At 37.8% G+C, this 24,891-nt stretch overlaps 3 protein-coding genes across 3 annotated transcripts in view; all 3 read right to left on the reverse strand.

Annotated features, from left to right (window-relative positions):
- LOC142344684 (uncharacterized) overlaps nucleotides 1-24,891 on the reverse strand; it is a 169,351-nt gene that overhangs the window by 85,349 nt on the left and 59,111 nt on the right. The window lies entirely within an intron of this gene.
- On the reverse strand, nucleotides 18,015-18,572 carry LOC142345021 (uncharacterized). The gene has a single exon (XM_075397105.1). The coding sequence runs from the start codon at nucleotides 18,570-18,572 to the stop codon at nucleotides 18,015-18,017; it is 558 nt and encodes a 185-aa protein (XP_075253220.1).
- On the reverse strand, nucleotides 18,598-20,889 carry LOC142345022 (uncharacterized). The gene is made up of 2 exons (XM_075397106.1): nucleotides 20,312-20,889; nucleotides 18,598-19,660 (listed from the first exon to the last, which is right to left on the reverse strand). Exons 1-2 carry the CDS (start codon nucleotides 20,887-20,889, stop codon nucleotides 18,598-18,600), a joined length of 1,641 nt encoding a protein of 546 aa, XP_075253221.1.

Below are 24,891 nucleotides of genomic sequence, written 5' to 3' on the forward strand. Positions count from 1 at the left end.
TTTTCCACACCAGGTTTTGGAGATAGGAACCTTAAAGTCAACAGGTCGGTAAAGGAAAAAATTTTACGACAGGCGAGCGAAACCACTTATTTCGAAGAGCATAGTCAAGGTCTCTTGGAGAAAAATGCGCGAAGAAGCTATTATCGCTGAGACTTTGGAGTGGATTTCACCCACAAGAAGAAGTTTTTTGGAAATGTGGCAATTGGGATAAAATTTACATCGGAACGAACTGGGGAAAACTGCTACAAAGAAAACTATTAAAATTAAGGATCCATTGGGCTTCTCGAAAAATGATTTCACCAGAACCAAATAATTTGAAGACAACTTATTAAACTATTTTTTTTGAAAATTAAGGCAAACAAATATGTCAAACGATCATACAAATGTTTCTTTCAAGCGTTATTGACACCTTTAATATCGAACTTTTCGAAGAGACGGAAGTTTTTTTCAATGAAATTTAGAACGCTCCAATGTGAAATTCAACAACTGAAAATTCAAAAAAATGGTTGAAATGTCAAAAAAGATTATTAGTCCTTCGGTAATGCTCTTCGAGAAAAAAACTCACGTTGAAAGAGCAGGATCCGTTTATATGTTCATAAATGTGACAAGATGGTTGCAACAAAAACTAGGTCTCAGTTTTGCAAAAAGCAAGTTCTTGTTTTATTAGGGGCCAGAAATTTTCCTTTATTAGATATGTAGACCCTCTTACAAAAATTTGTACCTTTAATATGCAACTGCTGCATAAAACACGCTGTAGCCAAATCTCGTCAGTTTAGAAGACTGCAATTTCAAAAAATATGGACAAACGAAGACGAAACTCAATTGTGAAATATATCAATAGCCGATGAATAGTAACATAAATGTAGGCCATCAAAACCTACATCGTAGCCTTTTCTCCACATCAGATTTAAAACAGAGTCAAATTGCTCAAACAATCGGACATAATAGTAACGGAATTATCAGTCGAGAAACGTTCGGAGATTCGGATTGAAAATACACTCATAAGGATTTTAATCACTAGAACCAACAGTTTCAGCAGGAATTCTTTCAAGCAAATGAAATAATATTTTTTTGTAAAAATTAAAAACCGAAAGACCATACGTTTGGATAAAAGAAAAGGATATTGCTGTGTCAGCAAAAACATTGAACCTCAATTTTCAAATTGTAAAATGTTTCCTTTATTGTTCATCTATTTAGGATTGCGTGTTAATCAAGCGCCTTGACAACAACTATTGCGGAATCTCGACCCCGTAACAGGAACACATGTATAATCAATTTATTAAATGAACGCCGAGAACAAAAAAAATGACTGAAGAAAAAGAGTCCTTAAAAGAGTTGATTGTTTATAAAAATTTATTCTTGAGATCAAGACCAAAAAACTGAAAACGCCTCGAGTTCAAGACCAAAAAAAGAAAAAAAAAGTTGTCTTGAGTTCAAGGCCAGAAAAAAGTCTTGTGCTCAAAACTGAAAATATTGAGAAAAATTGCAAGCAAAAAGGTGTTTTTATTTAACATAGCAGGCAAAGAGATCCCACGAATTGGTAAATATGTGTATTATATTCCAGAATTGCGGAAACTTATTTCCACGATTTCCCCGGGAGTGTTCCGAGTGGAATCTTTTCTTTCCCAGACTTGGAAAGTGTATACGCTAGAACATCCGGTAGCCGCTAATTTTTGGTCCCCAGCTCTGAAGACTGAATGGGAACTTCGAAATCAGTGCGCGCAATTAGGGAAGTTGAAGAGTATAATTACTTTACTTCAGAAATACTTCTTGGAGTTTTCACCAAAACTGGATTGCCATTGTTACTAAGCCAAAAAAGCAACAAAGGAAGCATTGAGCTAACGAGGTGCAGAGTGTGAGACGCTACGAGATAATTTGAAGGCAGCAGCAGCCAAAAATGCTGATCAGAATCAGTACATCGATTTATTAAAACAAGAGTTGGCGGACTTAAAAGTCAATTCTGTTAAAAGTGCTCACAAGCGAACAAGAGATGACCAATAGCAAAAGATCAATAGCGATCAGAGCTTTAGCAGCTGGAGAACTGCAAATTACAAACAGTACTTGGCCAGCGAATGTCAAAGGAAAGATACTAAAATTGATCGACAAAACAATTCTCTCAAAAACGAGCGGGCCAAAACGAAGGCCACAGAGAAATGTCTGTTCGAGATTCAAAAAAAAATTATTGTGAACCGGCCTGCTACGTTATATGAGATTTTTTTGGTAAAAAGTTCTGCTCCGAAAGATCAGGCAAAGAAACACTGCCTTAAAATGAGTCTGTTGACGTACCTTGATGCTGGTGGACAAAAAGAGTTCTTCAAGACCATCGGGCATATCAAATTCTCACAAAAGATGCGGAGCGAGAAATGTACAATTTACTTGGGCTTGCCGAGCCGGAAAAAAATGAACGACAAAAACTGATATTTTATTTATTGATATGAAAGTACACACTGTTCGTACAGTAACACGTTCAGATAACAAGAGGTGAGAATGGAAATTTGAATTGATTTTTGAGCAAGTGGTTAACTCTATTCTTATTTAAAAGCGCAGTGTGATGCCACATTTATATAAAAATAAGATGTGCTAATAAACTTCTTGGGTATCAGAATTAACAATTTAGTTTAAAATTTATTTTATTTCCTGTATTACAATATCAACGAAACTGACATATATTTGCTGACTTGGTTAGTTTACCACGATGATCGAATGGATTTTGGGTATCGATCAAAAGGTGAATTAAATTCCTTTATTGTGCACCAAACCTACCATCAGAGCTAACCACTCTATTGAGCCTTCCTTGAATTAAACCAATTTCTGTTCCACATTAATCTGCTTATTATTTAGCTTCTAATATTGTATTTTAAACAAATACCACGGTTAATTATCTGAAGATTTAAAATGTTGCGTACGGGCGGACGCCATACTACAGCTTAAGTCTAAGAATTGTTGAGCCTGTTAACATTTTTGCTCGCGATCGTAATAAACTTAGTTTTTTGGCATTGAATTTTAACCTATTGATACAAAAGTAAGTTCCTAAACTTTTTATATTTTCCTGCAAAGAGTTTAAATCAATAAGGGATTTTTTGTGAATAAAAAACAATAAACAATGTTTCACATACTGCAAAGGGTTACCAGCTTCAGTATCTTTTTCAGGGAGGTCATCTATATATAAGTTGAAAAAAATGGTCCTCAAATTGTCCCCGGAGAAACACCTTGCCTTAGCTCAATCCAATTTGACACAACTCCATTAAAATTTACTTTTCGTACGCGATCCGTGTAAACATTTCATGTCCTGCAATGCAGAATTTGAAGAGTTTAGAAACCATTTTTTTCAAAAGGTTTTGGCGTGAAAGTTTTATATAAATCGAGCAAAACAGCATGAACAATACTGCCAGTATCAATTTCATGTTGGTCTGATTCAGCGAAAAATAGAGTATCATCTTGTGCTGATACCAAAAATCAAAATCCAAATTTAAGCGGCAATAGTATTATATAACTCTCAATATAACGTGTGGTTTGGTTGTGCAAGTTTTTTTCTAATATTTAAGAAAATGACCTAGTTATCGAGATAAGACGACAGTTTACAGGGTCCAAGATGTCATCTTTTTTATAGATTGATGTTACGACAGCTCTGTTGAGCATCGTATGGAAAACACAGCCGTTAAGGTTTTCATTCATGGTGAACGTCAGGTGGGGCCTAAAATTTGCTTACTATCACTAATAGCGCGAACGGGTACTTTACAAGGACTAGTTGTCTTGTTGAGATTCAACTCTCTGATGATATAGAAACAATTTTTTCTGATATTGGCCAAAAATCAAATGATGAGTCGCCAACATCGAAATTTGGTGTTTCTTCATTTTTATTACCAAAATACTGCCCTAGGATTGAGAACACCAATTTTTTTTGTCGACAATCGGTTCAACAAAGAAATTGTTTGCCGCAGTAAAATTTTTAGCTTGCTTATTTGTGCCCCTAACAATAATTGATAAAACTCCAGCGATCTTTAGCAGTAGACTTCTTTAACAAAAGACTTCATTTGACTAAACTTTTTAGATACGTCTTGAAAGATAATTTGATCAATTTGAGTTAAATTATTAAGTTTTCTATTTCAGGGCCCGGATTTCACGACAGCGGTTCAAAAACAGACACCGCAGCAGTTAAAAAAACGTTAGTTTTCTCCAAATTCTCCTTTTTTACCAACTGATGTCTGATATCACGTTTTAAAAGCTTGGCGTTTATCGGTTATTGGCCTTGTCATGTAGTTACATCATATGAAGTGGTTACGACACCAGACTTCCCGGCTAAACTCACTACTTTCGCAAAGACATTCATACATGGCTTCTCATCAACACCAAAGATACACACATTTATTCTGCGCGCGCCATGCTCAATGCTGTCAGCTGACTAAAAACAGGTCCTCCATAGTAGAAAAAAAATTTTTTTCAGTTGATGGACAACACAAAAACCACATAGGCAGGGCCTTGTGAAAAAGTTGTTTGGGATAAACTTTGCACTCAGGTATTTGATGATTGCTGATATCCCTGATGATGCAGCCATTCCCATCAATCCCTGGGCCAGTACACCCAATAGGCTAATTAGGTAGTTTTGAGCTGGCAAATATACGACAAAGTGTTAACCACAAACGTAGAGAACGTCTATCCATGGTCGCGCCCTCGTGCTACGGGTGCGGCCACAGAGACGCCGAGTGAAATGCCATCCTATTAAATACTTTCAGGTTAAAATAATTTGCGTAGTAACCTTGGTGGCGTCCAATCTCACTTGTTTGTATTAATGGTGCCCAATTTCTCTATAACGCTCTACATCAGAACAGTGGAGACGAAGAATACCAGATCAAATTTGACACAACGTGATCAGTCAACTTTTTGATGAAGCTTTAGGGGATTTTATGTTTTATCCAAAAGCATTTTAGACCTGCAGATGCTTAAAAAATTGCACCGACATTCAACCCACAAGGAGTCCTATTTTGATTGATCAAACAAGCTTAAATCCTTAACTTCTTTTGGAGCGAGCTTCAAGGCACAAAAAGCAATACACTACCCCCTTTCTTATTGGATTTCAATTCACTTCTATCAAGACTGGGTAGTTCATGAGTATTGGGAACTATATTCCATAGGGATGGTTTATCACCTGCTGTCAAACAACTTTTTGGTATTTTCACAATCTCTTTTTCTATGGCAGTAACAAAAAATTTCGGTTGCCTTCGCTTCTTAAGCAAACTTTAAAAACTAATATGAGCAATTTAAGTTAGGGTAATACGGTTTTAATTTTCTGGCCCCGATTTCGCTCAATTTCACCACAGTGGTTCAAAAATAGACGCCACAGCGGTCATTAGCAAATGTATCATTGTTTTTTAAAATCTTCTTTTTCTTCAACAGCCGATGTCCAGTATCACGTCCAAAAAAATCATGGAAATTATTGGTTTTGTGCCTTTATTTCCACATAGTAAGCAATGACGTGGTCTTACATAATTTGAAGTGGTTATCACACCGGCCTTTTCAGCTAAATTGACGACCTTTGCGAAGACATCCTCACATGGCTCCTCATCCATACTAAAGATGCACACTTTGTTTCTGCGGCCGTAATGCTCAGTGCAGTCAGTTTGACTAAAGACAGGTCCTCCATAGTAGAACCTCGCTTTTTTGCAATTCATTGAAAACAAAGAAACCACATAGGAAGGATCTGGTGAAAATTTTTTTTTTTGGGGCAGAGTGTCGCACCCAGATATTTGTCCTGTTGATGCAGCAATTCTTATCAACACCTGGGCCAGTACACTCCACCGAATGATTGCTGCCCTGATTTTTCTTCCCCCAATTGGTTGCAGAGTTATTTATAGATTGACCCATCTCTTCCTGTTAATCTGAACAGACTTATTAACCTGCCGAAGCTGTTTAGGTATTTAGTGAGCTGGCACAAAAACGACAAAGTTTTAATTACTGACGTAGAGAAACAACCCACAAGGTCGTTTCCTCACGCTCGGGATGGGGCCACGAAAAGACCGCCTGGATCGCCAACTTAAAAATTTTTTCATGATAATTTATTTTGCGAGGTAACCTTGGTTGTCTCCAATCTCCTTGATTTCAATTGTTGGTGCCAATTTCTCTATCGTGCTCCACAACAGAACAGTGGAGACGAGGAAACGTTTATCAAATTCCAGGGAAGGTGATCAGTTGACCAGGTGTCAGCCTAGGCCCTGAAGATCACAACTAGAACGGAACTGTACAACAACTGCTTCCCGATGTCGATCTTGAAGGCTGTAATCATCTGACGCGGCGTGACAAACAACTCCATTTCCGGGTAATGGAGTTCGTAAAAAAGTTTTTGAACTCTACGTTCATTTTGAACTTAACATTCACAATTGTTGAAGGATAAAATGGAAATGTATTCACATTTGTCTGGTACCATATTTTAAACAATTCTAGTAAATTAAAAATAATACTTATACATTATATTTTGTCTAATTAAATTTCATATTTACAACTGTTACAAATGTTATCAGTCTCTTTAGAATATTGATTTGAACGTCAGATCCCACTGAACATTTCACAAATGATTTCTACAATGTTAATTATTTACAAAGCGTAGTTGTTTCATTCAATTCGAATTTATAAAAATTTGAACTGACAGTTTTTAAAATGGGCAGAATGAAATATATGAATATTTGATAATATAGTTCTTTCCCGAATTGAGATGCACAAGTTTTACTCATAGAATTTTGTCCAAACTTCGTTCTAGCATTCAGAAAATATTCTTTCTCGTCATATATTCAGTCAAAAATTTCCATGATTAGCATGATTTCCCTACCTCCATATTCTTTGCGTGTGTTCAGCACAGGTTTCAGCTTGACGCACATAATTTCGATGTTTATGAGTTTTCTACTACTTCTTGTTTTGAAGACGGAGAGCAATTTGAATATCACACAAACTTTCAGTTTGATAGCAAAATTTTGAGTTAAGGTTCATCTCTATTGAGCAAAAAACCCCGGTTTATGCTCATTTTCGCAGAGATCTTTGCTCATTTTGAACTGCTGTGAGCTTGAAAAACGAGTTGAAAGTTCTAAGTACATCTACAAGATTGCGCTGACATTTCATGCAAAAACAAACTATACACTAATTCAAAATATTTGGGTATTTTGTTTTTTTCTCTGAAATTGTTATCATTTTTTCCCCAATTCCATCTGCTCTTATTTTTGGGTTTTTGGAAATGACAATCGAATCTTTTCCATACGTGCCTTCCCAGATTAGTGGGTGCTCATTATTTGCATCCCACGTTCCATAGTTTCAAATAATCACTTCCTGTGTATTGGGAAATTTCCTGTATGGGATAAGCAAAAGATATTGAAGGAGGAGTGGCACGAACGGAAAAGATCCTAGCGGTATTACGAAGTAACGTTCAACATTTGAATATTAAAAGATATCAATTTGAAATCATTTGAAATTTACTTGAACGCTTTTATTAGCAGTTTAACTCAATGATGTAGATCTCGTCATGGGTCGAGAAGGCCCAACAAAAATCATGAGCTGCATGAAAACATTCAACGAGATTTTATACGACTTAAAAACTTTTCCTTTCATGCACTCAAAACCTAATGATAACATACGGGATTGTCTGCCCAAGATTGATCCGCGATCATTTATTTAGTTCATTTACCGAGTGACGTTTCAGGTTCTTATCGAAATGTGCTTTTAGTGTTGGGAGTCATGACATTTGTTTTCGAGTTTTATATAGAACTTCCAAATCAAATATTTTTTCCTTTTCGCTTGCGAATTTTTGTGTATGGTTTCATCTGTAATGTAGAAAAGTTGTTGGTTGTACATGACAACCAGTCTGGATACTCTGACGCTCTATTTGATTTGTTTTTCATTGAATTTCTCTGCTAGTTATTATCTTGTTTAAAAAAATTGTTCCTTTTGTTTTAAAACATCAATCTGGATTCTGATTTTTGGTCCAGCATGTTTCGTTCTTTTCAAACCCTTGATCGAGCGCCAACAGTTTAGCTGCCGCGTTAGAAATCCTGTCAGCTGACATCTGAATTAAATTTTTATTTTGCAAAAGCGGTGAAGCTGTAAAAATTTAAAATTGTTCCCGTGTCAGTTAGATTTCGATACCAATGACACGTAGTCTATTGTCGCTGCTCACGTTTACGCTGATAACAAAAAATTCCAAATATCCTTCGTCGATCTCTTTTTTCTATGGTTATTGCGGATTTCTGTGTTTTGAATATGCAAGTATTAAGAACTCGTCCGTATCATCAATAGTTTTGCAAAAGATGTCATCCAAATATCTATTTCTCCTCAATATCTTTCGCTGGTTGTGTTTTGCTGCATTACGAATCAAAACAAACAACGTCATGCCTATTGTCTCATTCCAGTAGTGGAATTTTTTTGCATTATTGATGAAACCATTGTTTTCAAAGCTCAAATTTTAACCCTTTTCCACGTAAAGTCACTCTCCGGTTAGAGTTAAGATGATTCCCGTTTTAAATACATTTAAAGAGGTTTTAAGTGAGCCCAAACTAATTACGTTTTTGTAGTGATGCCTCAAAATATTTCATCCAAACGTTTGCTAGTGTTACAACCAGCGATTCACCTATAGCTAGAGCTTTTGATATACCATACCCGCTGCCTCCGATACAATAAAAATAGAAGTTTGTAACCACTAGCTGTAATAAAAATTTCGTTGCGAACGCCGGTATCTGGGGGGCCAGGGTCTTAAAAAAGAGTTCTCTCAGAAAAATTCAATTTGTATATCCAACTGGCACTTTGTTATACAATTTTTTTCATCAAGTGACTTTATTTGCTTGCAATCATCAAAAAAATGTGATTTCAAGGTTTTTCTAATATCTTTGTCTAAACGTTTATTGTTTGCTTTTGTGAATTTTGGAGAAACGGTGCCAAAAAATTGTTCAAACTTTCATAATTGCTAGCAGCTACCAAATGAACAGGTTGGATTGGTTTATCTTTTCAGTGAATTTTTGCAGAACTATGAAGCTTGAATTGTTGTGAATTAATTGACTGGATCAATTTAGTCAACAGGTTTCTACTGCCTTATCCTTCGTTTTCTGTTTTCTAGTGTTTACTATAGTTTCATCGTTTTATTATATTGATTTTTTAAATCTGATTAGAGCTTCGTATTTCGGCAACAACTCTATGTTGAGATCTTCATCACGCTAATTTTGTAGCCTTTGTCCTTTGTCAAAGGGTACCACCGGCGAGTCTTTGGGCTTTAGAAAACCATGTGATTTTTTAGTCCGATTTCATTTTGCCTACACTTTGCATAAAATTTTGTTTAGCAAAGTTTCACAAAATTTTTCACCCTTCATTGTGCTATCGCACAATTCACGTACAAGTCTGACAAAGTCTGCCAGGAAATGTACCTGAATTGTCTATCACAAACTGTTTAGGCCCCAACCATACGATTTCAATTATAGGCGTTGGAAGTTAACCTCAATCCATTACCACAACGTTATCCATAATGCCTGCTATCTTTCTGACAGATTACCGTTTTTCCAGTTTAATGTACTCTCAGGTATTGCAGATTGATTCCTAAATTCTCGCCCAATACTGCTAAGAAGAAATGTATCAATTCTGATCTCACAAAAGTTGTCTCTAAAATTTACCCTTCTCTGTTTCGAATTTTTCTTGCACACCTTAGGGCTCTCTTATGCACAGTTTACTTCTTGCTGGCAGAACCTTAATTAAACAGTGTTTTTTTCAGTGATGCCTTGGTTTTTTCATCCACACGATTGCTAGTTTCACTGCCAGTGATGCACCTATAGCATCTTATTGTTCATACATGATGCTGTTACAATTGAAAGAAAACTTTGTAACCACTAGCTTTAACAAATTTTTCATTGCGTACTTTGGGATGTTTGTAGCCAGGTTATTTAAGTAGAGTTCTCTTAGAAAAAATTCAAATAACATACCACATCGGAACTTATGTATACAAATTTTTTACGTGAAACGATATTAGTTGCTCGTTATTATCAAGGGAAAGTGACTCTGAAGGTTTTTTAGTAGCATTGTGTTGTTTCTAATGTTTGCGTGTGTAATATTGGACAAAACATGGTGTTCAATATTCGTAATTACTACCAACTATCAAGAGAACAGGTCGGATAGGCTTACCTTCTCTGTGAGTTTTTTCGCGGAACTGTGAGGACTGAAATCAGAGCAGATCAGATCATTTTTGTCACTGATCTTTCACTGCTTTATCCATTGTTTCAGGCTAATTATTGTTCTGTTTTTTAGTTTTTGTACACTTTCATCTGTTGCTCTATTGATGTCTGCACTTCCGTAGCACAAATGCAGGCTTTTTTTCTGAACGTTGACTTCTTCCTAGCAAAAGTTCCACAGCTTTTGTCAAACTGTACCACCAGCAGGTCTTAGGGCTTCAGATAATTATATTTTTTTTCACTCCTCTTTCAATCAATTTTTGCGTGCAAAATTTGACTTTAATTTTGCGAACATTTCAATTTCACGAAATCACCCCGTCACTTTGTTTTACAATTCCTGCTCAATACACGTTTCGCTGGATTCCCGTTCAATTTTGTCAACGTCTGCCAGGAAATGGAACCCAATAAACTTGTATCTCACAGCTTGTTTAGATGCCAACAATACAACCTCAAGTACAGATTTTGGAAATTCACCTCAATCCATTATCACAATATTACTATGTGGATGGGGGCCGTTCCACGACAAATTGTCCTGTCTGATCAACCGTCTACTAAGATTCCCATTTAGTCTGCTTTTAACCTTTGCTGAGTGAGTCCTAATTTCTTGTTTAATTCTGCTAACAAGAAGAACATGAAATCTGATCTCAGAAAAGTTGGCACTAACATCACTTCTATCTGTTTTTCTTGTACACTTTAGAGCCCTCTTAAGCACAGTTTATATGTTGTTTGCATAGTCCTAAATAAAAACTGTGCAGTTTTTGTTCAGCGGAAAATTTCAGGATGGCGAAAACACAAAAAAAACGAAATGATGTCATTTTCAATGCGTTGTATGAAAAAATGAATCGAATACTGGAGTTGTTGACCTCAATTACCTTTTTCAAATAATCATTGTAATTTTTGCAGAAATTAGTTTTTCTCAAATTTTTTTTTCCCGCCAGGCCATCCCGCATACCAGAGTTTTATATCAAGGCTTACTATAAAATGTTACTTGTTTTGTGACTGGTGTAAGAAAAACGTTGTGAGAGCGGGCAGAAAAGGAAAATACCCTGACAACATTTCCAACTAACCTGTACAAGATTATTTCTCAAACAGCGAAACTCAAAATTGCATTTGAATTAGTATTTGAAGCCAAACGTTCGCCCCCGATAAGCAGAGCGCGTATTGAGTTGCGGTTACAACATTTTTGTTTAGATCAATTGAATTGTCGTTAGTCTTTCAAACCCTAAACATGCGTCAAGTCTCTCCCATTAAAAAAATGCGTCAAACCACACCATTCAACAAAAAGTTGTCTCACCGGACAATCTTCCCATTCATTTCCTAAAATACTAAAAGTATCATTTCGGCTATCTTGGAAAACAGTGACCGAATTGCATACGTATAATGAAGTGTTTTTTATAATACTTTTTCATGAAATGTTACACTTGAAATGCGAGTTCATTTTTCTTTCAAAAAACGTTTTATGGGCGGGCAAGCAAGATCCTTACTTTCTCTTTTTGGGAAAATAGATTGAATGTCCCACATTTTGTTTCAGTTTAATGGCATAAATTTTTCTGATGGTTCATCTGTATTGAATATTAAACATCGCTTTATGCCCATTTTTTTGCAGATCTTTGTTTGTTTTCATCTGCTGTTCTAATGAGTCAAAATATCAACGAATTTACAATTCAAAGTGCATTTCTATTTATTTCAATCAACAAATAATACCCTTTTTCAAAATTTATGAGTATTTTGTTTTCCTTAGCAAGAGTTTTTGCCCTCAACCATTTCTGTTGCTATTTTATGCGTTTTGGCTTGACAATAGGATCTTTTCTGTTTGTGCCCTCCCAGCTTTGTGCGTGCAGATTATTTGCATCCCACCGACGCACGAACATAATGATTTTTATATAATAATTTAGTGTGTATTGGCACGTGTTCTGTTACTGAAATATGCAGCAAATGCCGAAGGAGGGGCACAATCAATATGTAAAAATTTGTTTTTCAAATTTCAGAAGTTCAGATAATGCGGTTTTGACATAGTGATAAGGATCTCGTAAATCCTGTAAAGATCCCTTATAGATCCATGGAAGGTCACTCTGCGGTTGCATTCTTCACGATTCTCGTTTTAATCACATTTTAAGAGAACTTTAGTGATCTCTGGTTTTTGCAGTGATGCTTGAGTTTTTTCATCCTCAAGTCTGCTAGAATCACAGCAAGTGATGCATACATAGCATCCAATTGTTCAGACTTGATGCCGTTACAATTGAAAAAAAAATTATTTATTTTTAACTTCTTAACACTTTTGATAGTTCCATTTTCAGTAAGAACAACACTTAGGTGAACTCGTGCTTCTAGCACAGATGTTCTGATCAAGCTGTAATACCAAGCAAAACTGATACACCCAAAACTGAAAACCTGAAGAAAAGAAAATCTCTTAAACTGATCTTAACAGACAAAAAAACAAAATTTTAATGTATTTTTGATGAGAAAAGTCAAATCTGACACCCTACAGGATAGGGTGCAAGATTTTTTTTCGTAAAGAGAAAATTTTTAACTTTCCAATTCCAATACAGTTTGTCATGATCCATCTTGCACAATGAAAATAAAGTCTTTCAATTTATAGACTTCAATTCCGAAAACATAGCAACAATAACGCACTCAAATCTATTGTGCTCTATATAGATTTTGTTGATAGTAGTCGGGAATTGCAGAAAGTTTTATGTTAACTATAATCACTCAGCTACTATAAATCAATTTTTATAGCACCTGTGAAACAGCAGATCCGATCAATTTTGTCACTGATTTTTAATTGTTTCATCCATTGTGTCAGGTTAATATTTGATTTGTTTCTTAGTTTTTTACACCTTCATCTGTTGCTCTATTGAATTTTGCATATTTATAGCACATTCGCAAGCTTTTACTTCTGAATGTTGACTTCTTCCTAACATAGGTTCCGCAGTTTTTGTCAAATGGTACCACGAGCAGGTCTTAGGGCTTCAGATAATCATATATTTTTTTCACTCCTCTTTCAATCATTCTTTTGCGTGCATATTTTGCTTTCAAGTTGCGTACACTTCAATTTCGCAGTTTTACATTCTTAATTTGTTGTACAGTTCTCGCTCAATACAAGTTCCGCTCAATTCCCGTACAATTTTGTCAACGTTCGCCAGGAGGTGGACCCCAATGAACTGGTCTCTCACAGCTTGTTTAAACGCCATTGATACGGGTTCAAGTACAAACTTTGGAAGCCAACTTCAATACGTTTTCACGACATTACTATGAGGGCCGTTCCACGGCATCATGATCGGTCTGTCTGACCGTCTACTAAGTTTCCGATTCACTTTTGTTTTCAACCAATGCGGAGTGATTCCTAATTTCTCGTCGTCTAATACTGCTAACAATAGAGACAGCAAACCTAATCTCAAAAAACGTTCCTTATTTTACCCCCATCTGTTTCAAGTTTATCTTGTACACTTTGGAAACTTTTAAGCACAATTTGTATTCTGTTTGAGGAGTCCTAATTGAAAACTGCGATTGGTTGTTCAGCAGAAATTTGCAGAAGGAACAAATCTCAAAAAACTGGATTGATGTCATTTTCAATGTGTTGTATTAAGAATGGGTTTCGTGATTGGAGGTAGTGACTTCGATTACAGTTTTCAAACGATCAATTAAATTTTGTGGCATTGTTAATTCTCTCAAAATTTACTTGAGCAATGTCTTTGGCAGCAGCAGGCACATCCCTCACAAGAAATCAGGGACAGGGCGCAATCCAACCTCGATTGTCCAGAAACTCTTCATTAGTTTGTGTTCACTGCAACCGCCCTGACTTTGCTCTTGCTTTTTTCTATATGATTTTTTTTGCTTAACGGGAGTTTCTGCACTCAATCCTATCTCTTTTTTTTCTTTAAGTTTTTGATAATGACAAAAAGAGATTTTCCGTTTGTGCCCTACAACCTCAGGGGTGCATTTTATTTGCGTCCCCTGACGCTCCTGCCATTGTTTTATATAATGATCTAATGTGTAATGGCACTTCTCTATAACTGAGGTACAAAAGAACGTAATGAGTGCAGGCATAAACGGCTCAAAAAGTTTTTTTTGATTATTTCACTCAACGTTTACTTAACACTACTGGTTGACCATACACGTGATTCTGGTTTTTATCGGCGTTTCAAGAATTTTATTAGATACGTAGAGAAATTCCCAATTACTCGTTGCAATGAAAATCCTATGCATTAATTTTTGTATCTGTTTTCAGTTTTTTTCGATGATGTAGCGGTGCACATCTAGAGGAATTCAAAATTATTCTGCTATAAGAATTGATACCAATGACAGCTACTTTTTCTATCGCCATTTACGTTTATATTCAGATCTAGAGCGGTTAGTTTTCCATTCTAGATGGAAGTCTCAAGAGTGAATTGTATGTGTTGTGAGACTCAAGCTTCTCTTCAGGTTTCCATTATCCGATGCACACTATGTCATCTACATACCTTTTAAACACAATTTTCCGCATACTTTTTTTCATACAATTTCTTTTCATATTTCTCTTCTATTGTCCATATCGTCCTCTACTGTCCCTTTTGTTCTCTATTGTGTATTGTAAATCCAGTTTTCCCTTTTACTGTGAACAATATACCATCTGCGAACCTTTTGAACAATTTTAATGCATATGGGTCCTCTATTGTCCATTTTTCTGCGCAATAGGAACAGATCCATACAACTACCTGCGTATTCATCTTATCCGCGATATTAGATTTTTGACATATAAACGATTTTGCATAGAAGCCTTTTTCACATAATTGAAACTCGACAATTTTCCCTCGGGAAGTAACACTTCGGTTGAAAAGAATGCATATTCTCTTCAATTCAGATGTTTTGCTCTCCCTCCTTCATCCTGTTTCTGAGCGAATTTTTGAAAAGACTTTATAGCCAGGTAGAAAAAAAACAGGTAAAATCGAATAGAGTAAATGACAATAAATTTACAGTTGTCTTTAATTTAAATTAAGGACAAATTTTTGAATTTATTTTTAGTTTCAGTTAAATTCTCAACATTCGCTATTATTGTCGCTATTATAAATAGCACACCCAAAAAATTGTAATCTTTAAATTAAGGTTTCAGAATTTCTGAGTGTTTTGTCTTTTTTTCATTTACAGGAGTTTTTGCGCTCAAAACTATCTGATGTTATCTTTGTGGTTGACTTAATGAAAATTTCGACTCGTTTTCGAAATTTTCATTAAGTTTCGGTAACAGATTTCGGTAACAAAATATTTTCAGCTTTCAAAAATCAATTTTAAACCCTACATGTGAATTTTTTGAATATTTAATTAAATCCCAAATCCCCTTTGAACTTGGAAACGAATCAGCTGCCATCATTCTTAAATTTTGTCGATCCCCTAGTAGTTAAGAAACAAATAACAGTCTTAATATTGCAATTTTGTATTTCTAATTACAACTCGTGCACGTGGCTGTTTGCCCCAAATGCTTCAGAAAAGTTGAAGCCTGTTGAAAGTTTAGATAGAGATACCTCCAGCTCGCTGAGTATCCTCAACAACAACAACAACAACAACAACAACAAAACTTGATCAACTGATAGCTGAATTGCGCGCACCACTTCGAGCCTATGGTATTGCTTACTGTGACTGGCAAGGTGCAGCACGCGTTCTCATGGACATAAAAAAATAGAGAAACCAGTTGTTGAAATTACTATTTCGTTCTGAATCGACAAAAAACAGCGAAATCAGAAAATTTTTATACCTTATTAATAATTACAACAGACCGAAATTTTTGACGTCCATGTTGCCAACAACGGTAGCGTTGTAAAAGCTCCCTTATTTGAGAAAAAATAGGTTTCTTTAAAGAAGCAGTGCGAGGAAAGTCCGGAAGCAAAGAAACATCAAATCGAACGAGAAGATAAATAAATAAAGTATTAGTAAGAGTAGTAAGTATTAGTAGTTGAAATTGGTCCTGGTTGACAAAGTCTTTCACCCTCTGTAGAAATAAATAACCGGACTTAGTTTTCCTGCTCTTTGGAAAAATTTCCTTTTAGAGAAAAGGACATTGTTGTCTAGTTCCTCCACTCAAAACTCGCAACTCAGACATTGGACTTAATTGTCCAGGTTTTTATTTATCTATCACAAATTTCATCATTCAGTTTGCCAACAAATTCGACTTTGCTGTACAGGTCTGTAGCTTGTATTATTTTCAAGCACTTTTGACTGATTGCCAATTCCATCAACTCAATCACTTTTTAGTCAAATTGTATTAAAAAATGTGAGGAAATTCCACTAAAAAAAATAAAAAAACGGGATATTCTTGTTATATCTCCAAAAATTACCTTATCAACAGACTGTACATCATACTCTATGAAAGAAACAGCAAATCCTCGACAAACTGGATGAAAACGTCTGACTTCTGCAACGAGTAAGAACCGAGCAAAAAAAATCTGTCAGCAAAATGTGATCCAACAACTATCAGGTTTGATGGACAACTCAACACTGTAAATGATAAAATTAAGGTGTTAGTTGAAAAATGAAGGAATTGGAGCAATTTCATCAATAGGGTACAGCAAGATAGCTAGTCACTGAAGTAAAATAGATACACCCAATAGATACAAAACAAATGGTGACAAGTTACAACTGGACATGTGATTTAGCAGAAAGTTCTTAAAGTACGTCCTGGCATTCAATTTTGCCGCATAACTTAGAGCGAAGAAACTGTAAAAAACTTCAAACGAGCTGTCACAGCAGAGAAAAACTTCGTATTTTTGGAGATCAGGTATAAGCGGCGATACAAATCTGCTCGAATAGGCAAATATAACCACTAAAAAGGTAACTAAATTGGTACTGTTTAACTCAAAGAGAAACAATTTTAACGATCTAATCCCTTAATCGATAAATCAGCTCATTTATTTTGAAAGTTTTACAGTCTTTATAAGTCCTGAGCTCACAAAAAAAATAAAACAGTGGTCTTTAGAAGCGGAAAGAACGCGCCACGCGAACGAAAATCAGGCCACATCCATTCGAGTAGGAAACGTTAACCCGGAAATTAAAGGCAACCGGTAATTGACTAAAATTAAAACGACGGTCAAAATTCTTTGTTGAAGGGCGAACCTACCTCAAAAACTACAATAACACACATCTAAATGACTGCCGCCTTGAAAATGCTAACAAACTATACAGGAGGCATTCTGTACATTAGTAGAACAAAACTCTCGTACGTTTGGTAAAAAGTAGATTAAAATACAATATTTCTAACCCAATGTTTTCCTTCAAAACTAGCAAGGCTACAAAAATGATTAGAACATGACAATCACTAGCGAAACGAAGAAGAAATTACAAACATCACGAAAGCCGATCATCTAATCGCAGAAATACTAGCAAAAAATACTTTCTCCACACTTTTTTTGTCTTTTCAACACCCCATCACAAAATACCGGCATATAACTATAAAAGAATTGTCATATTAATTAGTGGCATTAATTTATGAATTTGGAACAGACTAAATGGCACATCCTCCCCTTTGGTCAGCAATATTGCTGACAATGGCCGTCTGGTCCCGGTCGGGGGAGTTGCCGTTGTCGTCTTTCTTCTTCAATTCCTTGGGTTTTGTTGTTTCAAAAATAGGATCCTTGTTTCAATTTCTTTATTCAATCATTTCTTTTGTTTCGCCACGTGCACCTTTGTTTAGCTTGTTTTCGATGATTATGATTCAAACTTGTCGAAGAAATCAAGTTTACAACATTTAGGCGGCAAAATATACTTAAGAATTATCACATCGATAACATTCTCGGGGCCTACCTAACCTGCCGGGGGTGTTTTGGGGAAAACATGTGCAAGTTTAACAGCTGGTCGGATTCAGAGGCCTAAGGCAGTTTTTACTTCACATGACCTAGCTGTTTTGTCGGGGCCAGTGAACGTCCTTGTCACGCGTCCCAGGGGCCAAATTCCTCTTGGGATCCATTCTTCCAAAATCCAAACGACGTCATTCACTTCCAATTTGGCATCAGGCTTTAACCACTTCTTCCTTGTGTTAAGGGTTGGAATGTACTCTTTTAGAAGTCTTTTCCAGATTGCTTCGAGTCGTTGTCGCACTTGGGTCCACGTCTTCGTCTGGATTGTGGGAGTCTCTTTGAAGACACACGCTTGGACATTGGGAAATGCTCTGCCGATCAGAGAGTGGTTGGGTGTCAACGGGTCCTCGTCCTCGATGTCATTTCTAACGTGTGTTAAAGGTCTCGCATTGACAAGACTCACTGTTTCGATAACAATGGTGGAGAAGACGTCCCATGTCAACTTCGCAGATCCGAGATTCAAGAGAAGAGCTCGTTTTACAATTTGTACGAGCCTCTCCCACACCCCACCGAAATGAGGAGCAGAAGGAGGGTTTAGAAGCCATTCAACGGACTCGTTCATTATTTTCTGTCTAATGAAATCATGGTCAAGTTTGAGGGTTTGTGGAGAGTCGAGGTTGTCCGCGTCTGGCGATAAATCTTCGGATGGCCGTCATAAAAGTGGTTGTCGTTAAGTCTTCTGTCACTTCCATGTGCGCAGCTCGTGTGACTAGACAATTGAAGAGGCACATATAGGCTTTTTCTTCTTTTTTCCGCTGAATAACAGTAAAGGGGACATTATAGTCGATTCCAACGTTTGCAAAAACTACAGGAGACTGGTCTCGTGGAAATCTGATGTCGGGTAGATCTGCCATAGCTGGTTGAAGTCCTTGGCCTTTGAATCGTCTGCAATCAAAGCACCTGTAGGTGATACTGCGGAGGGCGTCTCGAAGACCAAACACGTAAAAGTTTTGTTGCACATAGTTCTTTATATATTCAGTTCCAAAGTGCATACAGATTTCGTGGCATTTGATTAGAAAGAGTCGGGTAATGAACTCTTTTGCGTTTAAAATAATTGGGTGTTTCGTGTTGTAACACAATGTACTCCTTTTGGTTCTGTCGTCATCACGCAAAAAGATGTCTTGGAGAAACGGGGAAAGCTGTAGAAGTTTGTTTTTCGTTGGAAAAGATTTCTTCTGGTTCAGTAAGCAGATTGAAGTACCGAAAAAGGTCTGTTGTGACGCTTTGGACAGACGATTTCTCGATTTTTCAATATCCGTACAGTTGAGAGCTCTTTTTTGCTTGGTTTTATTTATGTCCAGGAAACGAAAGACTTGTGCGGTTGCTTTGAGTAGCTTGGTCCACTTCGAGAATCTCTCGACGTCAATGATTGCTTTTACTGGTTGTTGTATTTTTGTGACGTTTATTTTCTCCGCGCTGAGTATCGTGTTCCAGCTGTCTTTTGGTTCAAACAAAAACGAGGGTGGAGTTAGCCAAAGTTTTGGCAGCTCATCTGGATCAATACCGCGAGATACGTGATCGGCTGGGTTATTCTTGCCACTGATGTGATACCAGCTATCAGATGATGAGTTGTCTTGAATTTCGCGCACCCTGTTGGACACGTAAACGTTAAGCTTGTCCGTGCTCTTAACCCACGCTAGGACTGCTGTGCTGTCACACCAAAAGACGGTTTCCTTGAACAAAATATTTTGGTGGGTTTTAACGAATCTAGCTAAGCGGTCGGAATGCGGCCGGGAGCTCCGTTTTAGGAATACTGAGCTGCTTGATCGGAGCAACATTGGCTTTGCTTGTGAGAAACGAGCATGAAACGCCATTTTCTGAAGAACTCTGATATAAACTACAGCTCCATAAGCTAGTTGCAAGGGGTCGCTGAATATATGGAGTTCATGTAGTTCATTTGCTGTTGATTTGGGATTTATGCAGCGAGGAAATTCAATAGGTGGTGCAGATTGGTATTTGTCAATCCATTTTTGGATCAGAATCCGTTTTTCGAGCGGCAAAGGATCATCCCACGCTGATCCTTCTTTCCATACATACTGTAGAATAATCTTGAGTGTAATTACTAGCGGGGCTATAATGGCTAACGGATCAAAAAGACAGGCGATTAGCGACAGAAGTTTCCTGATTGAATGGCTGTTACCGTTGTTGTCAAACTTTGATGGTTTTTCGTGGAATAATCTGTCATCTGACTTATTCCAGTGAACTCCAAGCACTCGATGACAATTTTTGTCGTTTTCGTTGCTGTCGTCAAAATCTTTTATAGCGGATCTTTCGTTTGAGACAAATTTTGTCAAATTGAACCCGCCTTTCGAAAGCGTTTTCTTAAGCAGAGCTGTGTTATCTTTAGCCTTTTGAAATGTCTCGAACGAGTGTACAAAATCGTCCATATAAAAAATGTTGTAGACTAAATCCTTAACGGCCTGGTTTGGTGAGAAATCGTTAGCAGTTTTTTGGAGAACAAAAATTGCTGTTGTTGGCGAGCATCGAGCGCCGAAGATTAGGCGGGTGTACTGGAACTGTTTTATACTTCGCTCAGTTGGCCACGGAAATCTCATGGAGGGTTGATCAGTTTCCATAATGCCGACCTGCTTAAACATGGCTTCAATATCAGCCGTGATAGCAACAGGTTTTTCTCTGAATCGAAGTAAGAGCCCGACAAGATTGTTTAGTAAGTCGGGTCCTGTGAGAAGATTGCTATTCATGGAATTTCCTTTGAATGTTGTTGCAGCGTTTGAGACACGGCGCACCTTTCCCGGTTTATTGGGGTTGGTAACAGGATGGTGTGGTAGGTACCAGACGCGATTGGGTGTAGTGTCACTGAAAGTCACTGATTTGACATATCCTTTTTCAAGGTCAGTGTCGAGTGTTTTCTGATACATATCTTTCAAGGCTTTGTCTTTCTTGAGTTTTTTGTCAAGGTTTTGGACTTGAGCTTTTGCTACGGGGTAACTCTTCTCAAGGGTAACTTTTTCTCTCCAGATGAGACCGATTCATATCTTTCTCCTGTATGTCTCACTGTGTTTATAAGTATTTCTACTGCCCTTTGGTCGTGCTTGGAGAGGGAAATTTCGTCTTCATTTTCCGTTCCAGATGTGTCAAGAAACTGGTCACGGATTTTCCTGAAACTGGTCACGGATTCGGTTAAAGGGTCTTCATCATCTTCTGTTGAAAAAGTCATTTCCCTATCAAAAGCCTCAAAACTATCTGACAGAAAGTTTGTTTTTTCGGGTTTGTCATTGTCAAATTTAATGGGGGCCTGTTATGATTCGTCCAAGTAGTCTGCGAATGGCAAACGGGGTGTTTTTAGGACCCTGCATGAACTCTCGCTCGAGTAGGTACTGTGTTGCATCAATTCCAAGCAGAACTTGGATTTTGTTGTTTTCCAATTGCGGGCAGTTGATGTGTTATAGGTGTGGGTACTTGCTGCATACCTCATTTAACTGTGTCACGGGCGCGTCGTCGAAGTGCCAATTTTTTATTGAGTAAACGTAGTTTAGACGGAACAATGGTCGTTTGCTCGTGAAAAGCCCGATGTCAAGCTGAACTAGCTTTGTTTCCATAGAAGAGTCGCCAAAAGCTGTTGAGACGTTCAGAGTCGTTTCCGAGCTTGTTTGTGGTGCATTCAATTTGGTAACCATCGGATCAAAAGCATATGAGATTGTGCTGCAAGTGTCCAATAGCGCGTAGCACTCGAAGTGCTCGTTGCGTCCAAATAGTTTGATAGGTATCATTGGCAACTGATTTCGGATTATCCTCGGGAAGACAGGTGTATAACTTGGCGGTTTTGTTCCGCTATTTATATCTTCGAACAATTCACAAAGGGGCAATTCGTGTTGTGTGGTGTTTGTTTTCTGATTAGGGCTATAGTTTTTATCGTGTATTCATTGAATGATGCTTGCGTGAGCAATGTCAACATAATACTTTTGATGGGCAATTTTTTGCATTGTGATTGGGACTTAGACAGTTGTAGCAGAGCAGATTTTTCTTCACTTCCGAATTTCGCTCAGATGGTGACATCTGCAAAAATTTAGAACATTTTCCAATGTAGTGGTCGCCTTGATCTACTGGGCATTTCTTGCTCTTAGTTTACTGATTGTTGGAAGAATTTCTTTCGGAAATTCGGTTGTTGTTCGAAGTAGTACTTCCACTGTTGTTCATAAACTGTGGTGTCCCCCCAATATTGTCTCGTCGCACGTTATTGTGACTATTACTGTTGACTGGCTCGCTTCCTTTTCTGAAACTACCGTTCGTGTTCGAGTTTCTGTTGCCATATTTTTTGTTGTTGTTTATGTTTTGACTGAAGAACTTGGATTGATGGTTGTTATTTCCATTGTGGTGGTTATTTTTGTCTCGCCGATTAAAATTTGTTTGCTTTCCATTATCATCGGTTGATTTTCAAGTGACACGGACTCCTGCAGCTGTTCGCAAGCTCTAGCTTGTCTATCCATCCAATTTGAGAGGTCTTCTATTCCTGGGAATGTACTATTGATATCCACAAGGTGTTCGCTCCACTTCATTTTCAAAGACCATGGTAATTTATCCCGTGCTAACCGAACTAAGTATGTTGACTTCAAGTCGACATAGAATCCATGGGCGTTGAATGTTTGAACCAGTTCGCGTAGAAAGGACGCATAGCTGATCAAAGTCGCGAGATCGCCTGCTTGTGGTAGTTGCCATAGCTCTAGTTCTTTGGTTACGGCTGATACGACGTGCTGCGGGTTTCCAAAGCGGCGTTTCGGTTCCAACAACGCTTCGTGATAAAAACCTGGGTTGCACAAGTATCCAGATACGGCCTCTTTTGCTGAACCAATGACTAGAGACCGCAGGTAGCTCATTCTTTCAATGTCCGACATGTCGCTATTATTGTGGATTATTGATGAAAACATACTAGTCCACTCATTCCATTTCAGAGGATCTCCGTCAAACTTTTTTACGCGAATGTCTGGGAGTTTGACCGAGCGGTGGTTATTTCGAAAGAAGGGCTGGTGTTGATTGTGGTTCTGGTAGTTCTGATATTCGCCTGGATACGCGTAGTAACCATTGAGGGCTGGCTGGGTTGTAGCGTAGTTACCTTGTTGTTAACGAGGTTTTCAGGATTTCTTCCTGCGTCAGTCGCGTTATAAAAGTGTTGACGACCGAGCGTTGTGTTTTGGAAGTTAGTGGTGAGAACATTTTGTTGATCTGGTATGGCTCCAGGGGCAACATATTTGCTGCGGTTCGTATCGACGCTTTTTCTTGTTTTAACTGGCACACTAAAAATTTCCGTGGCAGCTGTTGATCCGCTAGCTTGTGCAATGCAAGGCCGATCTGTTTTCTGATAGCTGTTCTTACTTAGTGGAGAACTCTTTGTTGGATTCATGTTGCCTGTTTCTTCGCTCCCAATGAAATACGGTCGATTGGTTGTTAAAGGGGGAGCCGGCATTTCATTGCTGGATTCGACTTGATTTGTCCCAATAGGGTTGGTGTTTGAGAACGCTTGATAGCTGTTGGTGTTAATGTTCCCTTTTTCATTCTCAGAATTCCTTATGGTGTTTTGTTGATTCGGCAGTAGGCTGTTTGCATTGCGAACGCATTTTTGTGTTAGTTAAAGACTAGGGCTATTATTTAGAGGACCTGAGGCTTCGTTTGTTGTTTGTGGCATAGCGCTACTTGTAGGCGAATGATCCCAGTAAATGATCATAGTTGGTCTATTGTCAACATTTTTGTCCAACTGTCTGTTAGGGTCTTCTTGTCTCAATGGAGAATGATTTTTCTGTTGTTGGTCAGCACGGAAAATTGACTGATAGTATGAGGGCTCAAAATTGGCCTTGTTAGCTTTCCTATAGGCGTCGAATGGATGATATTGACTTGTCGGTGTAGTTATCTGGTGGCCCGAGACTAAAGATTTTTGATTTTTTTTGAGATATTATGATCGCCTGATCCTTGAAGCTGAAAAATATCAGAAACTCCGGGTTGATCGAGTTGTGGCGTTTTGTCTGGTTCGGTTGGGTTTTGATCCATGTTCTGCTTTTCCTCATTGGATGATACAACTCTTTGAATGTTTCTATTTCTCAGCTCGTAAAGTACGCTGTTGATCGAGTTGACAAAATTATTTGGCTGGTCTTCGATTTTTTCTTGCTCTGGGCTGCATCAAAAGTGCGCCCAAACGGAACTCTTTTGTTGTGCTGATAATCATTATTTCTATTCTCCTTTCTACCTTCAGCTTTGGAAGCGGTTGATAGGTGGCTGTGTACTGATGAATGACTGCTTGCTCTCGACCGAAGCTGTCTCTTCGTGATCTTGTGCTGTTTGACGGTTTGCATAACTTCAATTTTCATCGACGTGAGTTCATCCGCTTCTTCGAGAGGTTCTACCACTTGAGTGCTTTCAGATTGCGTCATAACGTCAACGAGTACTTCAGCTGTTTCCATCAGCTTTTTGAACTCTTGATATGTTTGTAAGATAATTTCAGGTTCCAGATTATCTGAAATTTGTTTTCTGATCTCTCAAAATAGTAGCTGCGTTGTCTTTAATCGTTGTTTAAAAAGCTTGACGGTGCTACTGATGTTTTGCTTGCCGTTACTCGCTTTTATTTTTCTTTCAAAATATTTTTGCTTTCAAAATCCACTCTATTGGCTTTTGGTGTCACAAAATACGGTTAGGTGGTCCAATTGTGGTGACCTTTGGGGTTGATGGAGTGACTATTGAGGGGCTATTTTGACCAATTTGATTGACATTTGGGGGGCACGTTGGCGACCTTGGTGTCAGGTGTGGTCAACTTGGGTGACCTTGGGGGGCACTTTGATGACCTTGGGGTGGGGATACTTTGGTGGGCACTCTGCGTGACCTTGGGGGTCACTTTGTGTGACCTTGGGGGCCAGGTGTGGTCAACTTGGGTGAGC

Source organism: Convolutriloba macropyga, chromosome 8 (genome assembly GCF_964194025.1).
Source record: "Convolutriloba macropyga chromosome 8, txConMacr16.3, whole genome shotgun sequence".
NCBI lineage: Eukaryota > Metazoa > Xenacoelomorpha > Acoela > Convolutidae > Convolutriloba > Convolutriloba macropyga.